This window comes from Salmo trutta, chromosome 14 (assembly GCF_901001165.1).
Source record: "Salmo trutta chromosome 14, fSalTru1.1, whole genome shotgun sequence".
NCBI lineage: Eukaryota > Metazoa > Chordata > Actinopteri > Salmoniformes > Salmonidae > Salmo > Salmo trutta.
In genome coordinates this window covers 7,612,322-7,633,199 of record NC_042970.1, presented here as the reverse complement: position 1 = coordinate 7,633,199, position 20,878 = coordinate 7,612,322, and the positions used below count along the sequence as shown (strand labels likewise).

Below are 20,878 nucleotides of genomic sequence, written 5' to 3'. Positions count from 1 at the left end.
CCTATTCCATTTGCTTTGGCAATGTAAACATGTGTTTCCCATGCCAATGAAGCCCTTTGAATTGAGAGTGAGAGAGAGCAAGAGAGAGTGAGCGAGGGAGAGAGGAGGTATCATACAGAGAGGAAAGAGAGAGAGTGAGAGAGTGAGAGATGGGGATAGAGAGATAGAGAAAGAGGGGGGAGGGAGGTTTCCCACAGGCTGAAAGAGAGAGAGATGAGAGGAGAGAGGGAGGTATCCCACAGGGAGGAGAGAGAGATGAGAGGAGAGAGGGAGGTATCCCACAGGGAGGAGAGAGAGATGAGAGGAGAGAGAGAGATAAGAGGAGAGAGTGAGGTATCCCACAGGAAGGAGAGAGAGAGAGAGAGAGGTATCCCACAGGAAAAAGAGAGAGAGATGAGAGGAGAGAAAAAGAGAGAGAGAGGGAGGTATCCCACAGGGAGGAGAGAGAAAGATAGATAGACCCACATAGAATTTGAAAACCAATCCAATTTTGATTAACTCCAACTGGGTGAAATACCACAGTTTGACATCACAGCAGCAATAATTGTGACCTGTTGCCACAAGAAAAGGGCAACCATGAAAACAAACACCATTGTAATACAAACCATATTTATGTTAGCTTATTTTCACTTTAACTATTTGCACATCTTTATAACACTGTAAATATCCATAATATGACATTTGAAATGTCTCTATTCCTTTCAAATTTTTGTGAGTGTAATGTTTACTGTTTATTATCTATTTCACTTCCTTTGGCAATGTAAACATATTTTTCCCATGCCAATGAAGCCCATTGAATTGAGAGAAAGAGAGACACACAGAGAGACCAAGAGAGAGAGAGAAAAAGAGAGAGAAAAAGAGAGAGACGATGGGAGATGGCTCTGAAGAATGTGCCTGACGTTTTATATTCCCGCAAACAATTGTGCAATTTTTTTGGATTACTTTTTTAACCTTTTGTGTAACTTATTTTTTTACTTATTGTGTACATAATGTTGCTGCTACCGTCTCTTATCACCGAAAAAAAACTTCTGGACATCAGAAAAGCGATTTCTCACCGCGGACTAGAATAAAATGTATCCTTTAACGATTCTGACGAGAAGGATATTCTGCTTTCCCTGGAACAGGCCCAGATCCATGCCTTTTCCGTGAAGAGAAGACGCCGGAAAAGGGGACGCAGATCGGGGATCCATCTGAGAATCCGGAGGCGAGCGAGTAAACTCCCAATGCCTTCCATTCTTCTTGCTAACGTGCAATCGTTAGAAAATAAAATTGATGACATAATATTAAGATTATCCTACCAACGGGACATTAAAAACTGTAACATCTTATGTTTCACCGAGTCGTGGCTGAACGAAGAAACTGACAATATAGAGCTGGCGGGATTTTCCATGCACCGGCAGAACACAGATGCTACGTCTGGTAAGATGAGGGGTATGGGTGTTTGTCTAGTTGTCAATAACAGCTGGTGCGTGATGTCTAATATTGAAGAAGTCTCGAGGTATTGCTCACCTGAGGTAGAGTCCCTCATGATAAGCTGTAGACCACACTATCAACCAAGAGAGTTCTCATCTGTATTATTCGTAGCCGTCTATTTACCACCACAGAATGAAGCTGGCACTAAGACCGCTCTCAACCAACTCTATAAGGCCATAAGCAAAGAAGAAAATGCTCACCCAGAAGCGGCGCTCCTAGTGGCCGGGGACTTTAATGCAGGCAAACTAAATCAGTTTCACAAAGTTTTACCAGCATGTCACATGTGCAACCAGGGGGAAAAAAATCCTAGACCACCTTTACTGCACACACAAAGCTCTCCCCTGCCCTCCATTTGGCAAATCTGACCATAATTCTATCCTCCTGATTCCTACTTACAAGCAAAAACCAAAGCAGGAAGTACCAGTGACTCGCTCAATACGGAAGTGGTCAGATGACGCGGATGCTACGCTACAGGACTGTTTTGCTGCACAGACTGGAATATGTTCTGGGATTCATCCAATGGCATTGAGGAATACATCACCTCAGTCATCGGCTTCATCAATAAGTGCATCGATGACGTCATCCCAACAGTGACTGTACGTACATATCCCTACCAGAAGCCATGGATTACAGGCAACATCCGCATTGAGCTAAAGGCTAGAGCTGCCGCTTTCAAGGAGCAATAGACTAATCCGGACGTTTTTAAGAAATCCCGCTATGCCCACAGACGAACCATCAAACAAGCAAAGCGTCAATACATGATTAAAATTGAATCCTACTACACCGGATGTGGCAGGGCTTGAAAACTATTACGGACTACAAAGGTAAACCCAGCCGTGAGCTGCCCAGTGACGCAAGCTTACCAGATTACGCTCTCGGTATCCGATGTGAACAAAACCTTTAAACAGGTCAACATTCACAAAGACGCTGGGCCAGACGGATTACCAGGACGTGTACTCAAAGCATGTGCAAACCAACTGTCAAGTGTCTTCACTGACATTTTTCAACCTCTCCCTGACCGAGTCTTTCATTCCTGCATGTTTCAAGCAGACCACCATAGTCCCTGTTCCCAAGGAAGCGAAGGTAACCTGCTTAAATGACTACCGCCCCATAGCACTCACGTCGGTAGCCATGAAGTGCTTTGAAAGGCTGGTCATGGCTCACATCAACAGCATACTCCCAGACCCCCTAGACCCACTCCAATTCACATACCGCCCCAACAGATCCACAGATGAGGCAATCTCAATCGCACTCCACACTGCCCTTTCTCACCTGGACAAAAGGAACACCAATGTGAGAATGCTGTTCATTGACTACAGCTCAGCGTTCAACAACATAGTGCCCACGAAGCTCATCCCTAAGCTAAGGACTCTGGGACTAAACACCTCCCTCTGCAACTGGATCCTGGACTTCCTGACAGGCCGTCCCCAGGTGGTAAGAGTAGGCAACAACACATCTGCCACGCTGATCCTTAACACTGGCACCCCTCAAGGGTGTGTACTTAGTCCCCTCCTGTACTCCCTGTTCACCTACGTCTGCGGGCAAAACATGACTCCAACACCTTCATTAAGTTCGCTGACGACAGAACAGTGGTAGGCCTGATTACCAACAACGATGAGACGGCCTATAGGGAGGAGGTCAGATAACTGGCAGTGTGGTGCCAGGACAACAACCTCTCCCTCAATGTGAGCAAGACAAAGGAGCTAATCGGGGCTACAGGAAAAGGCGGGCCAAACAGGCCCCCATTAACATCAACGGGGCTGTAGTAGAGCAGGTCGAGAGCTTCAAGTTCCTTTGTGTCCACATCACCAACGAACTATCATGGTCCAAACACACCAACACTGTTGTGAAGAGGGCACAGGAGACCAAAAAGATTTGGCATGGGTCCCCAGATCCCCAAAAGGTACCGCCTGGTATGGAAACTGCTCGGCATCTGACCGTAAGCCGCTACAGAGGGTAGTGCGAACGGCCCAGTACATCACTGGGGCCAAGCTTCATGCCATCCAGGACCTATATAATAGGCAGTGTCAGAGGAAAGCCCAGAAAATTGTCAGAGACTCCAGTCACCCAAGTTATAGACTGTTTTCTCTGCTACCACACGACAAGTGGTACCGGAGCGCCAAGTCTAGGACCAAAAGGCTCCTCAACAGCTTCTACACCCAAGCCGTTAGACTGCTGAACAATTCATAAAAATGTACAGATTACCTCAACTAGCCTGTACCCCTGCACACTGTCCCAGTACCGGTGCCCCCTGTATATAGCCTCGTTATTGTTATTCTTATTCTGTTACTTTTTATTTTAGCCTTCTTGCTAAATATTTTCTTCTCCTTGAACTGCACTGTTGGTTAAGGGCTTGTAAGTAAGCGTTCCACGGTAAAGTCTACCCTTGTTGTATTCGGCGCATGTAACAAATAAAGTTTGATTTGATTTGAGAGCAGAGAGGAGAGGAGACAAAGTGGGAAGAGGAGCAGTGCCAAAACACTGTCATACAAAGTATGGAGTCCCATCACACATCCCCAGGAAAGCTGGAGAGAATGGGGCTGGACAGACAGAGGCCCGGGAGAATGGGGCTGGGGAGTTTAGATCCTAGAATTAGAGAAGGACAGACAGAGACCTGGGAGAATGGGGCTGGGGAGTTTAGATCCTAGAATTAGAGGACAGACAGAGACCTGGGAGAATGGGGCTGGGGAGTTTAGATCCTAGAATTAGAGGACAGACAGAGACCTGGGAGAATGGGGCTGGGGAGTTTAGATCCTAGAATTAGAGGACAGACAGAGACCTGGGAGAATGGGGCTGGAGAGATAGTTCCTATAGCTAGAAATAACAGAGAGACTACCGCTGGATTGGGCAGGGGAGTTAAATTGTAGTTTCTATAGTTAGAAAGAACAGGAAGCTTCAGTTGATTATTAATATGGAAATTACATGGTGTACATATGTATGTATGACGCAGATCTAACCATGGCAACCTGGACATCTCATGTTACTTAGTGGGCATGAGGTAGGAGGGCATGGAATGTATAATACAACTGCATTATAATACATTATCAATGAGATAGTTGTGTAATCGGGCAGGTAACCTAAAGGTTAGAGAGGCAGACAAGTAGCTGGAACGACTGGTTTAATTACCTGGAGAAGACTGGTTTAATTACCTGGAGAAGACTAGTTTAATTACCTGGAGAAGACTGGTTTAATTACCTGGAGAAGACTGGTTTAATTACCTGGAGAAGACTGGTTTAATTACCTGGAGAAGACTGGTTTAATTACCTGGAGAAGACTGGTTTAATTACCTGGAGAATACCGGTTTAATTACCTGGAGAAGACCAGTTTAATTGCCTGGAGAAGACTAGTTTAATTACCTGGAGAAGACTAGTTTAATTACCTGGAGAAGACTAGTTTAATTACCTGGAGAAGACTGGTCACTGGATGCTACCAGAGTAGCAGGTGTGGGCCGACGTCTTCTGATCTGGAGAGAGGAGACAGAACGTCCATCATTATTCAGTAAGATACCAGGAAACCCCAATGGGAATATGTTATGTGTTTGTGTGTTTTCAATAGACTCCAACAACAGTATTGCAGGGATGTGTATTGTTACTGGACACACACGCATGGCAGCAGTTCTGAGCTGTAGCCTAGCTGGCAGCCTTGCTGACTAAGGCTGAGCATCATGTGAAGTCCAATCCTATTGTCGTTTCTAGAAGCTGCATTCTGCCATAACAGCCTAGTCTACTTTGTGTTCACAGCCTGTAGCCCACACAGTGTTATTGAGGAGTGTACTGCAGTGTTCTGGAGTGATATCGAACAGCAATATGATGGTTATTTTAAAGGCCAGATATAAATATAGATATAAAGTTTATGCCTGTTTCTTTTTCTCTTTTTCTCAGAGCTAAATAAAGCCTACAGTTAGAAACATAAATATTGCGCTTCCTGTGTAAACACAGCCTCCGTGATCCGTGAAAGACAGATTATCCAGTGAAAGAAAGCTTCCCTAATTCTAAGTCTCGCTCTGCCTTCCCAGTGAAGGATACAGGTTCTTTTAATAGGGGCTGACTAGTCAATGTTATCTCCTTGATGACACACAGTTTTAACTCGTCAATATTATATCCTTGATGACACACTGTTAACTCGTCAATATTATCTCCTTGACGACACACTGTTCACTAGTAAATTTTCTCTGCTTGATGACACTCTGTTCACTAGTCAATATTATCTCCTTGAAGACACACACACACACATACACACACACATCACTTCCCCATTGTCACGCCCTGACCTGAGAGAGCCTTTTTTATGTCTCTATTTAGGTTTGGTCAGGGTGTGATTTGGGTGGGCATTCTATGTCCTTTTTTCTATGCTTTGTATTTCTTTGTTTTGGCCTGGTATGGCTCTCAATCAGGGACAGCTGTACATCGTTGTCGCTGATTGGGAGTCATACTTAGGCAGCCTGTTTTCCTTTGGGGTTTGTGGGTAGTTAATTTCTGTTTAGTGTTTAGTTATACCTGATAGAACTGTTTGGCTGTCAAGTGTCTCGTTTACAATTAAATATGAGCACTCAACACGCTGCGCTTTGGTCCCCTTCTTCTACAGACGACGGCCGTTACACCCATGCAGAGCCTCTGTCCATCACACTTCGCTGCCAACTCCCTCTCCTTCACATTCATCATAACTCCCACAAGGAGAACAAAAAGAGCCCTGTCTTACAGAGAGAAAGGGCACGGAGAGTCATAGATTATGTTACTGTTGCTTATGTGAAGAATTCCAATGCGCTGGAAAAATACAGTTCTTCAGTTGTTCTGATGGATCATAGTAATAATAGAAATAATATAATACACCCCTTCATTTCTGTATAACCAGTTCATGTCAGTCAATGCTTCTCTCTCTGATTCATACAGTCTGGTCTGAATTTCACCAAATAACAAAATACCATCCATCTACAGCCTGCCTTGGGATGTTTCATCTATTGCTCTATATTGTATGAAACAAGGACTGGACTAACATCTTTCTACTACCATCACATAGAACTATTCATAGACCTGTCCTTGTAACAGCGGTCTTGTTCAACTTTGAATCATCCAAATTATTCATGGGCTTTTGAGGGCCAGCAGTTCTCATCCCAAATGGCACCCTAGTCCCGATATAGGGCACTACTTTTGACCAGGACCCATCGGCCAGTTGCGCGCTACTTCAGACCAGGGCCCATAGGGTAGTAGTGCACTACTTTAGACCAGAGCCCATAGGCTAGTAGTGCGCTACTTCAGACCAGGGCCCATGCAGTGTAAAGGGGATAGGGAGGTTTTTGGGACTCTCCTGCCTCCGTCTCTTTTTCTGCCCTGACAGAAATCCTTCTTCTCTATGAAGCTCAGGATCAGGGGTGCGCAACAGAACAGTAGCACAGAGCTGGTTCAGTAGCACACAGCTGGTTCTGTAGCACACAGCTGGTTTAGTAGCACAGCGTTGGTTTAGTAGCAAAGCATTGATTTAGTATCATAGAGCTGGTTCTGTAGCACAGAGTTGGTTTAGAATCATAGAGCTGGTTCTGTAGCACAGAGTTGGTTTAGAATTATAGAGCTGGTTCAGTACCATAGAGCTAGTTCAGTAGCATAGAGCTGGTTCAGTAGCACAGAGCTGGTTCAGTAGCACACAGCTGGTTCAGTGTCATAGAGCTGGTTCAGTAGCACACAGCTGGTTCAGTAGCACACAGCTGGTTTAGTAGCACACAGCTGGTTCAGTAGCACACAGCTGGTTCAGTAGCACACAGCTGGTTCAGTAGCACACAGCTGGTTCAGTACCATAGAGCTGGTTCAGTAGCACACAGCTGGTTTAGTAGCACACAGCTGGTTCAGTACCATAGAGCTGGTTCAGTAGCACACAGCTGGTTTAGTAGCACACAGCTGGTTCAGTAGCACACAGCTGGTTTAGTATCATAGAGCTGGTTCAGTATCATAGAGCTGGTTCAGTAGCACAGAGCTGGTTCAGTATCATAGAGCTGGTTTAGTATCATAGAGCTGGTTCAGTATCATAGAGCTGGTTCAGTAGCACAGCGTTAGTTTAGTATCATAGAGCTGGTTCAGTACATAGAGCTGGTTCAGTAGCACGCAGCTGGTTCAGTAGCACAGCGTTGGTTTAGTATCATAGAGCTGGTTCAGTACCATAGAGCTGGTTCAGTAGCACACAGCTGGTTCAGTAGCACCCAGCTGGTTTAGTAGCACAGCGTTGGTTTAGTATCATAGAGCTGGCACTCACGTCGGTAGCCATGAAGTGCTTTGAAAGGCTGGTCATGACTCACATCAACAGCATACTCCCAGACCCCCTAGACCCACTCCAATTCACATACCGCCCCAACAGATCCACAGATGGGGCAATCTCAATCGCACTCCACACTGCCCTTTCTCACCTGGACAAAAGGAACACCTATGTGAGAATGCTGTTTATTGACTACAGCTCAGCGTTCAACACCATAGTGCCCACGAAGCTCATCATTAAGATAAGGACCCTGGGACTGAACACCTCCCTCTGCAACTGGATCCTGGACTTCCTAACGGGCCGCCTCCAGGTGGTAAGGGTCTGCCACGCTGATCTTCAACACTGGGGCCCCTCAGGGGTGTATACTTAGTCCCCTCCTGTACTCCCTGTTCACCCACGCCTGCATTGCCAAACATGACTCCAACACCATCATTAAGTTTGCTGACGACACAACAGTGGTAGGCCTGATCACTGACAACGATGAGACAGCCTATAGGGAGTAGGTCAGAGAACTGGCAGTGTGGTGCCAGGACAACAACCTCTCCCTCAATCTGAGCAAGACAAAGGAGTTGATTGTGGACTACAGGAAAAGGCGGGCCAAACAAGCCGCCATTAACATTGACAGGACTGTAGTGGAGCAGGTTGAGTGTTTCAAGTTCCTTGGTGTCCACATCACCAACGAACTATCATGTTCCAAGCACACCAAGGCCGTCATGAAGATGGCACGATAAAACATTTTCCCCTCAGGAGACTGAAAAGATTTGGCATGGGTCCTCAGATCCTCAAAAGGTTCTACTGCTGCACCATCGAGAGCATCCTGACCGGTTGCATCACCGCCTGGTATGGCAACTGCTTGGCATCTGACCGTAAGGTGCTACAGAGGGTAGTGCGTAAGGCCCAGTACATCACTGGGTGTCAAGGTGTTGGGTGCGTACTGGTAGCGAAGTCAGGTGCAGGAGAGCAGAGAGTTGTGAACAGGCGCACACTTTATTTAGGCAGGAGAAAACAGCAGACGGACGCAACTGCGTCAAAACCTCCAGCCACAATAGAAAAAGTGCAGAGCGCACAAAACACAGTCACAAAAGCTAATGATATCAAACAAACATACCACGTGCAATAACATGGATCATAAACACCAGTCTGGCGCGTAACCTCAAACACGTAACACGAAACAAATTCACACAAAGACATGGGGGGGACAGAGGAATAAATACATGCAGTGTGATTGGGAATGTAAACCAGGTGTGCAGGGAACGAGACAAAACAAATGGAACAATGAAAAATGGAGCGGCGATGGCTAGAAAGCCGGTGACGTCGACCGCCGAACGCCGCCCGAAAAAGGAGAGGAGCCGACTTCGGCGGGAAGTTGTGACACTGGGGACAGTGCTTTTTATTATTTTTTAACTTCAGTTCATTTGGTAAATATTTTCTTAACTCTAATTGAACTGCACTGTTGGTTAAGGGCTTGTAAGTAAGCATTTCACAGTAAAGTCTACCACATGTGACAAATAAAGTTTGATTTCATTTGAAATTCTGAAACTCTGAAATTCAAGGTGAATCAACAGGGAGGTTCGTCAGAGGAGAAGGCTAGTCTGCAGTCTGCAGCTAGTCTACAGACACATCCACCACTATCACTACTGTTGTTTACCTTCATTCCTATCTGTATAGATATCAAAATAACATTAGATTATATAACATTTGCACAGGCTATATTTCTGTATCCTACAATTAACAAGAACCATATTTTACTGGGCACCAGGAAATGCAGTTGAAATATAATTCCAGTCAAAGGAAACATAGATATCTGTTGTACATATTAGTAATATGGTTATTGTGTAAAGTACTGGCTTCTCTCAGTATTGCAGTAGCTAAGAATAGATCATGAGGATTTGCATGCATTTCAGTTACAGTAATAAGACCATACAAACTTATTAAAACAGATTTGCTTCCAGAATCTTTTTAAATGTAGGACAGACAAATGCTGTTTTAGCCAACACAGTATCTCTGACCTGAAATGTCCAAAACTGCCTCCCAGAAGCACTAGAAATTAACAGCAATGCTCCCAGCTAGGGACAAAGATATGTCTAGACATCAGCTTATAGAATGCAGAATAATGTGGATGACGTTTACTCAAGCCTACCAAAGTCCTTAATGGAGTTACATTACCTAGAAATGCCACAATTCATCATTTTAACTCCACCCCCCCAGGACTTCATCCCCCCAGGACTCCATCCCCCCAGGACTCCATCCCCCAGGACTTCATCCCCCAGGACTCCATCCCCCAGGACTCCATTCCCCAGGACTCCATCCCCCAGGACTCCAACCCCCAGGACTCCACCCCCCAGGACTTCATCCCCCCAGGACTCCATCCCCCCAGGACTCCATCCCCCAGGACTCCATGCCCCAGGACTCCATCCCCAGGACTCCATCCCCCAGGACTCCATCCCCAGGACTCCATCCCCCAGGACTCCAACCCCCAGGACTCCAACCCCCAGGACTCCATCCCCCAGGACTCCATCCCCCAGGACTCCAACCCCCATGGCTCCAACCCACAGGACTCCAACCCACAGGGCTCTAACCCACAGGACTCCAACCCACAGGGCTCTAACCTACAGGACTCCAACCCCAAGAACTTCAATCCCCCAGGGTTCCAACCCACAGGACTCCAACCCCCCAGGACTCCATCCCCAGGACTCCAACCCCCAGGGCTCCAACCAAAAGATCTCCAACCCCCCAGGACTCCAACCCCCAGGACTCCAACCCCCAGGACTCCATCCCCCAGGACTCCAACCCCCAGGACTCCATCCCCAGGACTCCATCTCCAGGACTCCACCCCTAGAAAGATAGTTTGATGGACAGTGAATGCTGCTTCTCTCCAGAGCCTGACCTACAGTATCAAACTGTCAAGGTACAACAGGGCTCACAGAAAAACAGAAACGGACACTGAAACACTGAAACACTGCAATTCCGCTGCTGCTCCACACTGAGACACCCCACAATGAAATGCAGAAATACTTTTCAGCACCACTGGCTGAAATTACATTTTTATCAATTTTGAGATTTTTGGGTATTTTGGTCCATTAATATTAGTATTTTCAAAAAGTACACATAAAAACAATGAACATGTTTCTTTAGATTATCATACTACCATCATATATCATTTTATGATTTTTAACAACTTTAAAATAGACATACATAAATCTTTCAAAGCTCAATACATTGAATTATACAGAATTTCAAAGCCCATTTCATAGACAATGTTACATACTGGACTACATTTAGTAAACTTATTTTTGAAGAGATGGATTGCTTCGAAATAGGCTTTTGGCACTTGGTAGTCTTAATTCAGTGTACTTGTCTTTAACCGACATTTCCTGAAAGTCAGACTCTTCCCTCACGCCAACTAATTGTTCCTGCATTCACCAAATGATCTGTGCTTATCCTTAGATATATTCTCCAGACTTTCCAATAGGGGATTTGTTGATATTCTGTCATTTTTTTCTATTCTACATAATATTTTATTTGAATGAATTTGCCAAAAATGCATGTCTTTAGTATTATACAGATATAACGATTTTAAAAGTATTTATCCACAATCTGCTCTGGAAAAGTCTGGTCCTAAAGTGAGACAAACATATGCACGTATTTCAGAAAAATTGTAATGAAAAAAAGGATTTTATTTGTGTCTACATCAACTGGTAAAAGCTGATTGTGAAATGATTAAGATTTTTTTTAAAATCCTTATTAGGCTGTGATGCCTGGTTTATACCCAAACACTGAAACCCTGAAATACTCAATTACTTAAACACCCAAGCACTCTTTGGCCACACTGAAATACTGTGATGCCCACACCAGTCAGGCCAGGCTCTGCTTGGCTCTGTGCTAGCCTCTGAGGTAAAGTTTGGTATTTTTGGTATTTTTTATTAGGATCCCCATTTGCTATTGTAAAAGCAGCAGCTACTCTTCCTGGGGTCCACACAAAACATGAAACATAATACAGAATGACATAATACAGAACATCATTAGACAAGAACAGCTCAAGGACAGAACAACATATATTATTAGAAAGGCACACATAGCCTACATATCAATACATACACAAACTATCCAGGTCAAATAGGGGAGAGGTGTTGTGCTGCGAGGTGTTGATTTATCTGTTTTTTGAAACCAGGTTCGCTGTTTATTTGAGCATGAAAGGAAGTTCCATGCAATAAGGGCTCTATATATTACTGTACATTTTCTTGAATTTGTTCTGGATTTGGGGACTATGAAAAGACTCCTGGTGGCATGTCTGGTGGGATAAGTGTGTGTGTCAGAGTTGTGTGTAAGTTGACTATGCAAACAATTTGGGATTTTCAACACATTAATGTTCCTTATAACAAGAAGAAGTGATGCAATCAGTCTCTCCTCAACTCTTAGCCAAGAGAGACTGACATACATAGTATTTTTAAATCAGCCCTCTGATTACAATTAAGAGCAAAATGTGCCGCTCTGTTCTGGGCCAGCTGCAGCTTAACTAGGTCTTTCCTTGCATCACTGGACCACACGACTGGACAATAATCAAGATTAGACAAAACCATAGCCTGCAGAACTTGCTTTTTGGAGTGTGGTGTCAAAAAAGCAGAGCATCTCTTTATTATGGCTAGACCTCTCCCCATCTTTACAACCATTGAATCTATATGTTTTGACCATGACAGTTTACAATCTAAGGTAACGCCAAGTAATTTAGTCTCCTCGACTTGTTCAACAGCCACACCATTCATTACCAGATTCAGCTGAGGTCTAGCACTTAAAGAATTATTTGTACCAAATACAATGCTCTTAGTTTTAGAGATGTTCAGGACCAGTTTATTACTGGCCACCCATTCCAAAACAGACTGGTGCCAGGCAGAGCCTAGTGCAAGATCGAATCCCCGAGCTGACAAGGTAAAAATCTGTCGTTCTACCCCTGAACAAGGCAGTTAACCCACTGTTCCTAGGTCGTCATTGAAAATAAGAATTTGTTCTTAACTGACTTGCCTAGTTAAATAAAGGTGAAAAAAGGGTTTCAGTGACTTCATTAGCTGTGGTTGCTGATGCGTATATGGTTGAATCATCAGCATACATGGACATACATGCTTTGTTTAATGCCAGTGGCAGGTCATTAGTAAAAATAGAAAAGAGTAGAGGGCCTAGAGAGCTGCCCTGCGGTACACCACACTTTACATGTTTGATATTAGAGACGCTTCCGCTAAAGAAAACCCTTTGAGTTCCATTAGATAGATAGCTCTCAATCCACGATATGCCAGAGGTTGAAAGCCATAGCACTTAAGTTTTTTCAACAACATGTTATCGTTAATAATATCAAAGGCTGCACTGAAGTCTAACAGTACAATTCTTCTTATTATCAATTTCTTTCAACCAATCATCAGTCATTTGTGTCAGTGCAGTACATGTTGAGCGCCATTCTATATAAGCATGCTGAAAGTCTGTTGTTAATTTGTTTACAGAGAAATAGCATTGTATTTAGTCAAACACAACTTTTTCCAGCAGTTTGCTAAGAGCTGGCAGCAAGTTTATAGATCTGCTGTTCGAACCAGTAAAGGCTGCTTTACCACTCTTGGGTAGTGGAATGACTTTGGCTTCCCTCCAGGCCTGAGGACAAAGACTGAGGACAAAGACTTTCCTCTAGGCTCAGATTAAAAATATGACAGACAGGAGTAGCAATAGTCAGCTACCATCCTCAGTAGCTTTCCATCTAAATTGTCAATGCCAGGAGGTTTGTCAACTACTAATCTATCCTACCACTACTGTTAATCTATCCTACCACTACTGTTAATCTATCCTAACACTACTGTTAATCTATCCTACCACTACTGTTAATCTATCCTAACACTACTGTTAATCTATCCTACCACTACTACTAATCTATCCTAACACTACTGTTAATCTATCCTACCACTACTGTTAATCTATCCTAACACCACTGTTAATCTATCCTACCACTACTGTTAATCTATCCTAACACTACTGTTAATCTATCCTACCACTACTACTAATCTATCCTAACACTACTGTTAATCTATCCTACCACTACTGCTAATCTATCCTAACACCACTACTAATCTATCCTAATACTACTGTTAATCTATCCTAACACCACTACTGTTAATCTATCCTAATACTACTACTAATCTATCCTAACACTACTTCCAATCTATCCTAACACCAGTGGCGAATTTAGCATGTAAATCTTGATGGGGCAAACAAAACAACATTTGGGGGTATGCATGCCTGCAAAGCCACTACACAACATAACACTAAACAATACATTAATTGCACTATAACGGTGCCCACAAACTGTTAGGGCGTTAGTCCCAACACCTTACCACTGCTACACCTAGCAGTGCAGCCTTGTCAGGCAGCGAAACAGTTCATTCAGCCTCATTTACAGCCTTAAAAAAAAACGTAGCTGATATGGCTGACTTTCTTAAACAAATGTGTTTTCCTCTGACAATTGAGATTTACAAACTATGGCATAAGGGGACGACAAGAGGATAAGAGGCAATCTGTAATTTCAATGAAAACATTAATGAGCGAGCTAGGATGGACGTAGTCAATATAACTATTTGTTCAGCACTTTTGAAATGTACAGCGACAGAATTCAGAACATGGGCCGTTCTTACAGTGTTCTCCCTGTACACCAAGTCAGAACCATAGGATAAATGAAGGGGGCATAAAAACAGACATTGAAAGATCTTACAAAATTTGGTTATTACATTTCTCTAAAACAGGTTACAGGCTACATGTGCACTGACAAGTCAGAACAGTAGGTGAAATTAAGATGAGAAAATAGACCAAATGATTAGAGTGAGGCACATGGGCCACTAACAGCTTACTACACAACATATATTTAGTATTACTTTCTTAGCTAAAGTATACATACAGTGCATTCAGAAAGTATTCAGACCCCTTGACTTTTTCTGCATTTTGTTTCGTTACAGCCTTATTCTAAAATTGATTAAATCGTTTTTTACCTCATCAATCTACGCCCAATACCCCATAATGACAAAGCAAAAACTGTTTTTTAGAAATGTTTGCAAATTCATAAAAAAGAATACTAAACTGAAAAATCACATTTACATAAGTATTCAGACCCTTCACTCAGTAATTTGTTGAATTACCTTAGGCAGTAATCACAGCCTCGAGTCTTCTTGAGTATGACGCTACAATCGGGTTCATGTCCGGGCTCTGCCTGGGCCACTCAAGGACATTCAGAGACTTGTCCCGAAACCTCTCCTGCATTGTCTTGGCTGTGTGCTTAGGGTTATTGTCCTCTTGGAAGGGTAACCTTCATCCTAGTCTAAGGTCCTGAGTGCACTGGTGCAGGTTTTCATCAAGGATCTCTCTGCACTTTGCTCCGTTCATCTTTTCCTCGATCCTGACCAGTCTCCCAGTCCCTACTGCTGAAAAACATCCCCACAGCATCCTGCCACCACCATGCTTCATCGTAGGGATGGTGCCAGGTTTCCTCCAGACGTGACGCTTGGCATTCAGGCCAAAGAGTTCAATCTTGGTTTCATCAGACCAGAGAGTCTTGTTTCTCATGGTCTGAGAGTCTTTAGGTGCCTTTTGGCAAACTCCAAGCGGGCTGTCATGTGCCTTTTACAGAGGAGTGTCTGGCCACTCTACCATAAAGGCTTGATTGGTGGAGTTCTGCAGAGATGGTTGTCCTTCTGGAAGGTTCTCCCATCACCACAGAAAAACTCGAGAGCTATGTCAGAGTGACCATCACGTTCTCGGTCACCTCCCTGGCCAAGGCCCTTCCCCCTTGATTGATCAGTTTGGCCGGGCGGCCAGCTCTAGGAAGAGTCTTGGTGGTTCGAAACTTCTTCCATTTAAGAATGATGGAGGCCACTGTGTTCTTGGGGACCTTCAATGCTGCACACATTTTTTGGTACCTTTCCCCAGATCGGTGCCTTGACACAATCCTGTCTCGGAGCTCTAAGGACAATTCCTTTGACCTCATGGCTTGGTTTTTGCTCTGACATGCACTGTCAACTGTGGGACCTTATATAGACAGGTGTGTGCCTTTCCTAATCATATCCATTTAATTTACCACAGGTGGACTCCAATCAAGTTGTAGAAACATCTCAAGGATGATTAACAGGGTGCACCTGTGGTAAGCTCAATTTCGAGTCTCATAGCAAAGGTTCTGAATACTTACGTAAATAAGGTATTTATGTATTTTATATTTAATACATTTGCAAAAAAAATTTATTAAACCTGTTTTCGCATTGTCATAATGGGATATTGTGTGTAGGTTGATGAGGAATTTATTTGATTTGATCCATTTTAGACTAAGGCTGTAACGAAACAAAATGTGGAAAAAGTCAAGTGGTCTGAAAACTTTCCGAATGCGCTGTATCTCCCTGGCATATTACATCATTTATACAGCAGCATGCAATACAGTTTTGGACTCACCTTGTTGTGCTGTGCTCACTTGAACAGGAAGGTGGACCGGCAGTCCTTTGTGGGTACATTTTGTCATCAAACTTTGTCATAAAAATCTGGCGTTCTCTGGATTTATGTTGCTTTCAAGACAACTGGGAAAAAGACAAGGTCGAATCATGATGACATCAGTGATCTTCAGGCCGGAGCTCTAGAAAGAGGCCAGAGTTCCCGACTTACAATTCCGAGTTGGATGACCGTTCAAAATGTATTTTCCCAGTCAGAGCTTGTTTTTTTCCTGAGTTCCCAGTTGTCTTGAACTCATTGAAGTCAGATTTTCCAGTTCTGAGTTAACAGTTGTTTTGAGCGCGGAAGAAATCATGCTGGATTGGCAACATGGCCAATGTTGAATGTTTATCATTTTAAGCTTGGAAAGGAGACCTTTAAACTGAAAATTGGGACCGCACACCCACTCCACTGAATAGCAGGCTAATGATTGCCTTGCAATGCTTGCAGTTAGCCACTGATTCATTCCAAACCAAGTATTGTTGTTGTGTAATGTTTATGTCCAATGGCCGATGAGAACCAATACGTTATATCTATAATGTCTCTTCATTTCTCTTCATATGACAAGGATTAAAAGGGATTTGCCAGTAGATTGTCGACTTGATTCATGATGATGACAGCTAGCTAAGATTTTGAAAGTCTAATCAAAGCTACTGTAGATATGAGGTGATTTGACATCATTTTATCTGTGGCCAATAACCTTGAATTTTCGAGCTCTACCCTTAGATTTATCAGTGACGTAGTGTCACAATGAGTGACAGAACACTAAGCCAATCACAGCACAACATTAGCAACCCTTATTTTCCGCTGGCTGCCCCACCACCACAGAAAGCACTGAGCTAGGCTGAAACACCTGCATTTTGGAGTTGCTTTACTCAAGAAAACAAAAAAGAGACCATGTTTGTATGGAGGCTTTATTAACTCAAAGATTTGTAGATTATTTTTTTTACATTGTTTGCAAACTGATATGTGACAAATATTAACGCCAAAATAGCATGCAAAACAGGCAACCCCCACAGATAATAGATATACTGCCCTGAATGACGGGTCGCCACTGCCTAACATTACTACTACTATTGTATAGCTGTCACCCTGTAAAGCCCCAGCAGCCCCATCTGACTCTCTGTGACAGCATGAGGTCGAGTAGCTCTGACTCTATTCTCGTTATCCCTCTCTCTCATTCATAATGAATACACTCTCTCTGTGTTATTCATGTTATATTTATCACATGGAAGAAATGGGATGTCTTCTTCACTACAGTACAACCTCTCCAGACAGTGAGGCACCCAAAGCCCCAATATGCAGTATTAACTTCCGTGTCCCTAATGACCATCTAGTTATTACATTCTATTACATTCTATTATTTTCTGTTCTATTCTATTCTATTATTTGCTGTTCTATTCTATTTTCTATTCTATTATTTTATATTCTAGTATTTTATATTCTATTCTAGTATTTTATATTATTTTATTTTATATTCTATTATTTTAAATTCTATTATTTTAAATTCTATTCTATTATTTTCTATTCTATTATTTCTATTCTATTATTTTCTATTCTAGTATTTCCTATTCTATTATTTTCTATTCTATTATTTTCTATTCTAGTATTTCCTATTCTATTATTTTCTATTCTATTATTTTCTATTCTAGTATTTCCTATTCTAGTATTTTCTATTCTAGTATTTTCTATTCTATTCTATTATTTCCTGTTCTAATATTTTCTGTTCTATTATTTTCTATTATATTCTAGTATTTTCTATTCTATTATTTTCTGTTCTATTCTATTATTTCCTGTTGTATTATTTTCTATTCTAGTATTTTCTGTTCTATTCTAGTATTTTCTATTCTATTCTAATATTTTCTATTCTAGTATTTTCTGTTCTATTCTAGTATTTTCTATTCTATTCTAATATTTTCTATTCTATTCATTTAAAATGCTCATCCGGAGGCGGCGCTCTTAGTGGCCGGGGGACTTTAATGCAGGGAAACTTAAATCCGTTTTACCTCATTTCTACCAGCATGTTACATGTGCAAGCAGAGGAATTTAATCCACACACAGAGACGTGTACAAAGTTCTCCTTCGCCCTCCACATGACAAATCTGACCATAACTCTATTCTCCTGATTCCCGCATACAAGCAAAAACTAAAGCAGGAAGTACCATTGACTCGCTCAATACTTAACTAGTCAGATGACTCTGTCTGGATGTTGCCAAGAGAGAATGCCAAGAGTGTGCAAATCTGTCATCAAGGCAAATGGTGGCTAATTTGAAGAATCTCAAATATCAAGTATATTTTGATTTTGTTTAACACTTGATTAACATTTTGGTTACTACATAATTTCATATGTGTTATTTCATAGTTTTGATTGTCTTCACTATTATTCTACAATGTATAAAACTTTTGACCGGTATTGTAGCTGATGACAACATAGTCCAGGGAGACAGTTAACCAACCGTTCTCTCTTGGTACCAGTGGTGTGTGCTCTCCAGAGGATGGTGCGGTCTACACAACACATCACCAGGGGGCAAACCACCTACCCTCCAGGACACCTACAACACCCGACAACACCCGATGTCACAAGAAGGCAAAAAAAAAGATCATCAAGGACAATAACCACCCGAGCCACTACCTGTTTACCCCGCTACCATCCAGAAGGCGAGGTCAGTGCATGTGCATTAAAGCTGGGACAGAGAGATTGAAAAGGACATTAGATTGGTAAACAACCACCACTGGCACAGAGAGGTGGTTGCCTACCAACAGACGTTATATCATTGGTCACTTTAATAAATGGAACACTGCCACTTTACTTTTATTTTTTTACCAATCTCACATTACTCATCTCACATGTATATACTGTATACTGTATCCTTCAATGTATCCTCCTAATATGTATTGCATCTTAGCCACTCTGTCACTGCTCATCCATATATTTTACACTTATATATTCTCATCCCATTCCTTTACTAGATTGTGTGTATTAGGTTTTGTTGTGGAGTTGTTAGATATTACCTGTTAGATACTGCTGCACTGTCGGATCTAGAAGCATTTCGCAATAACATCTGCTAACCATGTGTATGTGACCAATAACATCTGCTAACCATGTGTATGTGACCAATAACATCTGCTAACCATGTGTATGTGACCAATAACATCTGCTAACCATGTGTATGTGACCAATAACATCTGCTAACCATGTGTATGTGACCAATAACATCTGCTAACCATGTGTATGTGACCAATAACATCTGCTAACCATGTGTATGTGACCAATAACATCTGATTTGAATAAAGAGCAAAACTTGAAAAATTTTTTTTAAAGTTAGCTGTTCTTTGAACATTCAACAGATAATTTCACACATAACAGTAACACAACAATTCCTAATACCGTGGAGTCTGCAACTGCAATAGCACGAAAATCACTGCAACTATTTGATCCAGAAACACAGTAAAAGCTTTCGAAAGGTCCCTTGCCCTGTACAGAATGGAGACTCTGCTCTATAGGGGCTACAACGTCCCGTGTCATAACTAATTGATCCCAACACACTGAATGTCTCTACAGCGCTCAGAACGGACACTATTGAGAGGCTGTGAAGTCCTGTTCCATAACCCTGTGACCCCTCACCATGCCGAACCTGCCCCTATGCCTTTTCAGATTGGAGACTGAGTGGAATAGCACTGGTAAAACTGTAACTCTTTGATCCAGTAAGTATCACCTAGAAAAGCTAACAGCTTGTGTAAGGTCCTGTACCATCACTCTGTGTGACTGTCCCCGCTGACCCCCCCCCCCCCCCAAGCCTCCTATACCACCCTCCCCAGCCCTCCCTGCCCCCCCTGCCCTGTCCTTCCCTCCCCAGCCCCCTCTGCCCTCCCCCCTCCCCTCCTCAGCCCTCCCTGCCTCCCCTACCTTCCCCAGCCTTCTCTCTCACCTGTTCAGCAGCCTCTGGGTCCAGGTGTGAGTCCAGGAGAGGCATGGTGAACTGGATTTTCCTGGGGCTTCCTGTATCCATGGTCCTGCTGGCGGTAATAGTAGTAGACAGAGAAGAAGAGAACCAGGGGAGACAGAGTACAGAAAGGAGGAGGGAGAACCAAGGGAGATGGAGTACAGAAAGGAGGAGGGAGGGAGGGGGTAAAGGTAGCTATGGAAGAGAGGTGGTGATGTTGCTACACTGAGCTCTGTCCGTCTCTCTTTTTCTCTCTTCACACACGTCCCGTTATTTTACCCACTCTCTCTCTCTCCCTGTCCTTTCTATGCCGTACTCTTTTCAGTGTCTTTCTTTGTTATCCAGCTCTACTGTTCCTCTCTATTCAGTCTCCTTTCAGTTTTATAATAGAGAGGAAAGAGGGAGGCAAGGGCATACTGTGCTCTGTCTCTCTCTCTCTCTCTCTCTCTCTCTCTCTCTCTCTCTCTCTCTCTCTCTCTCTCTCTCTCTCTCTCTCTCATTTGCTGAGTCTGGCTCCCTCTACACGCCCCCGCCCCCTCTCCGCTCTCTCTCTTTCTATTGGCTGGTCGTGCACTGGGGCTTATCTGCAGAATCCAACCATGCCGGAGGCTGAGGCTCTCCTAACTCCTAGAAGCAGCCAAATACATCACACCACCAGGCTTAGTAAACATATTTTAAAAGGTGGGATATTTTTAAAGTCACACACCTACACATTACACTCAAAC

The 20,878-nt window shown here is 43.1% G+C and overlaps 1 protein-coding gene across 1 annotated transcript in view; it reads right to left on the bottom strand.

Annotated features, from left to right (window-relative positions):
• Window positions 1–20,569, bottom strand: part of LOC115207314 (protein phosphatase 1 regulatory subunit 1A) — a 32,080-nt gene extending 11,511 nt beyond the window's left edge. Inside the window, exons 1-2 of the mRNA XM_029774305.1 lie at window positions 20,139–20,569; window positions 4,876–4,936 (exon numbers count right to left, since the gene is read on the bottom strand). Coding sequence (XP_029630165.1) covers window positions 4,876–4,936; window positions 20,139–20,219 — 142 coding nt within the window. The 5' untranslated portion in view covers window positions 20,220–20,569. The remainder of the gene's footprint in view (window positions 1–4,875; window positions 4,937–20,138) is intronic.
• Window positions 20,570–20,878: the final 309 nt, after the last annotated feature.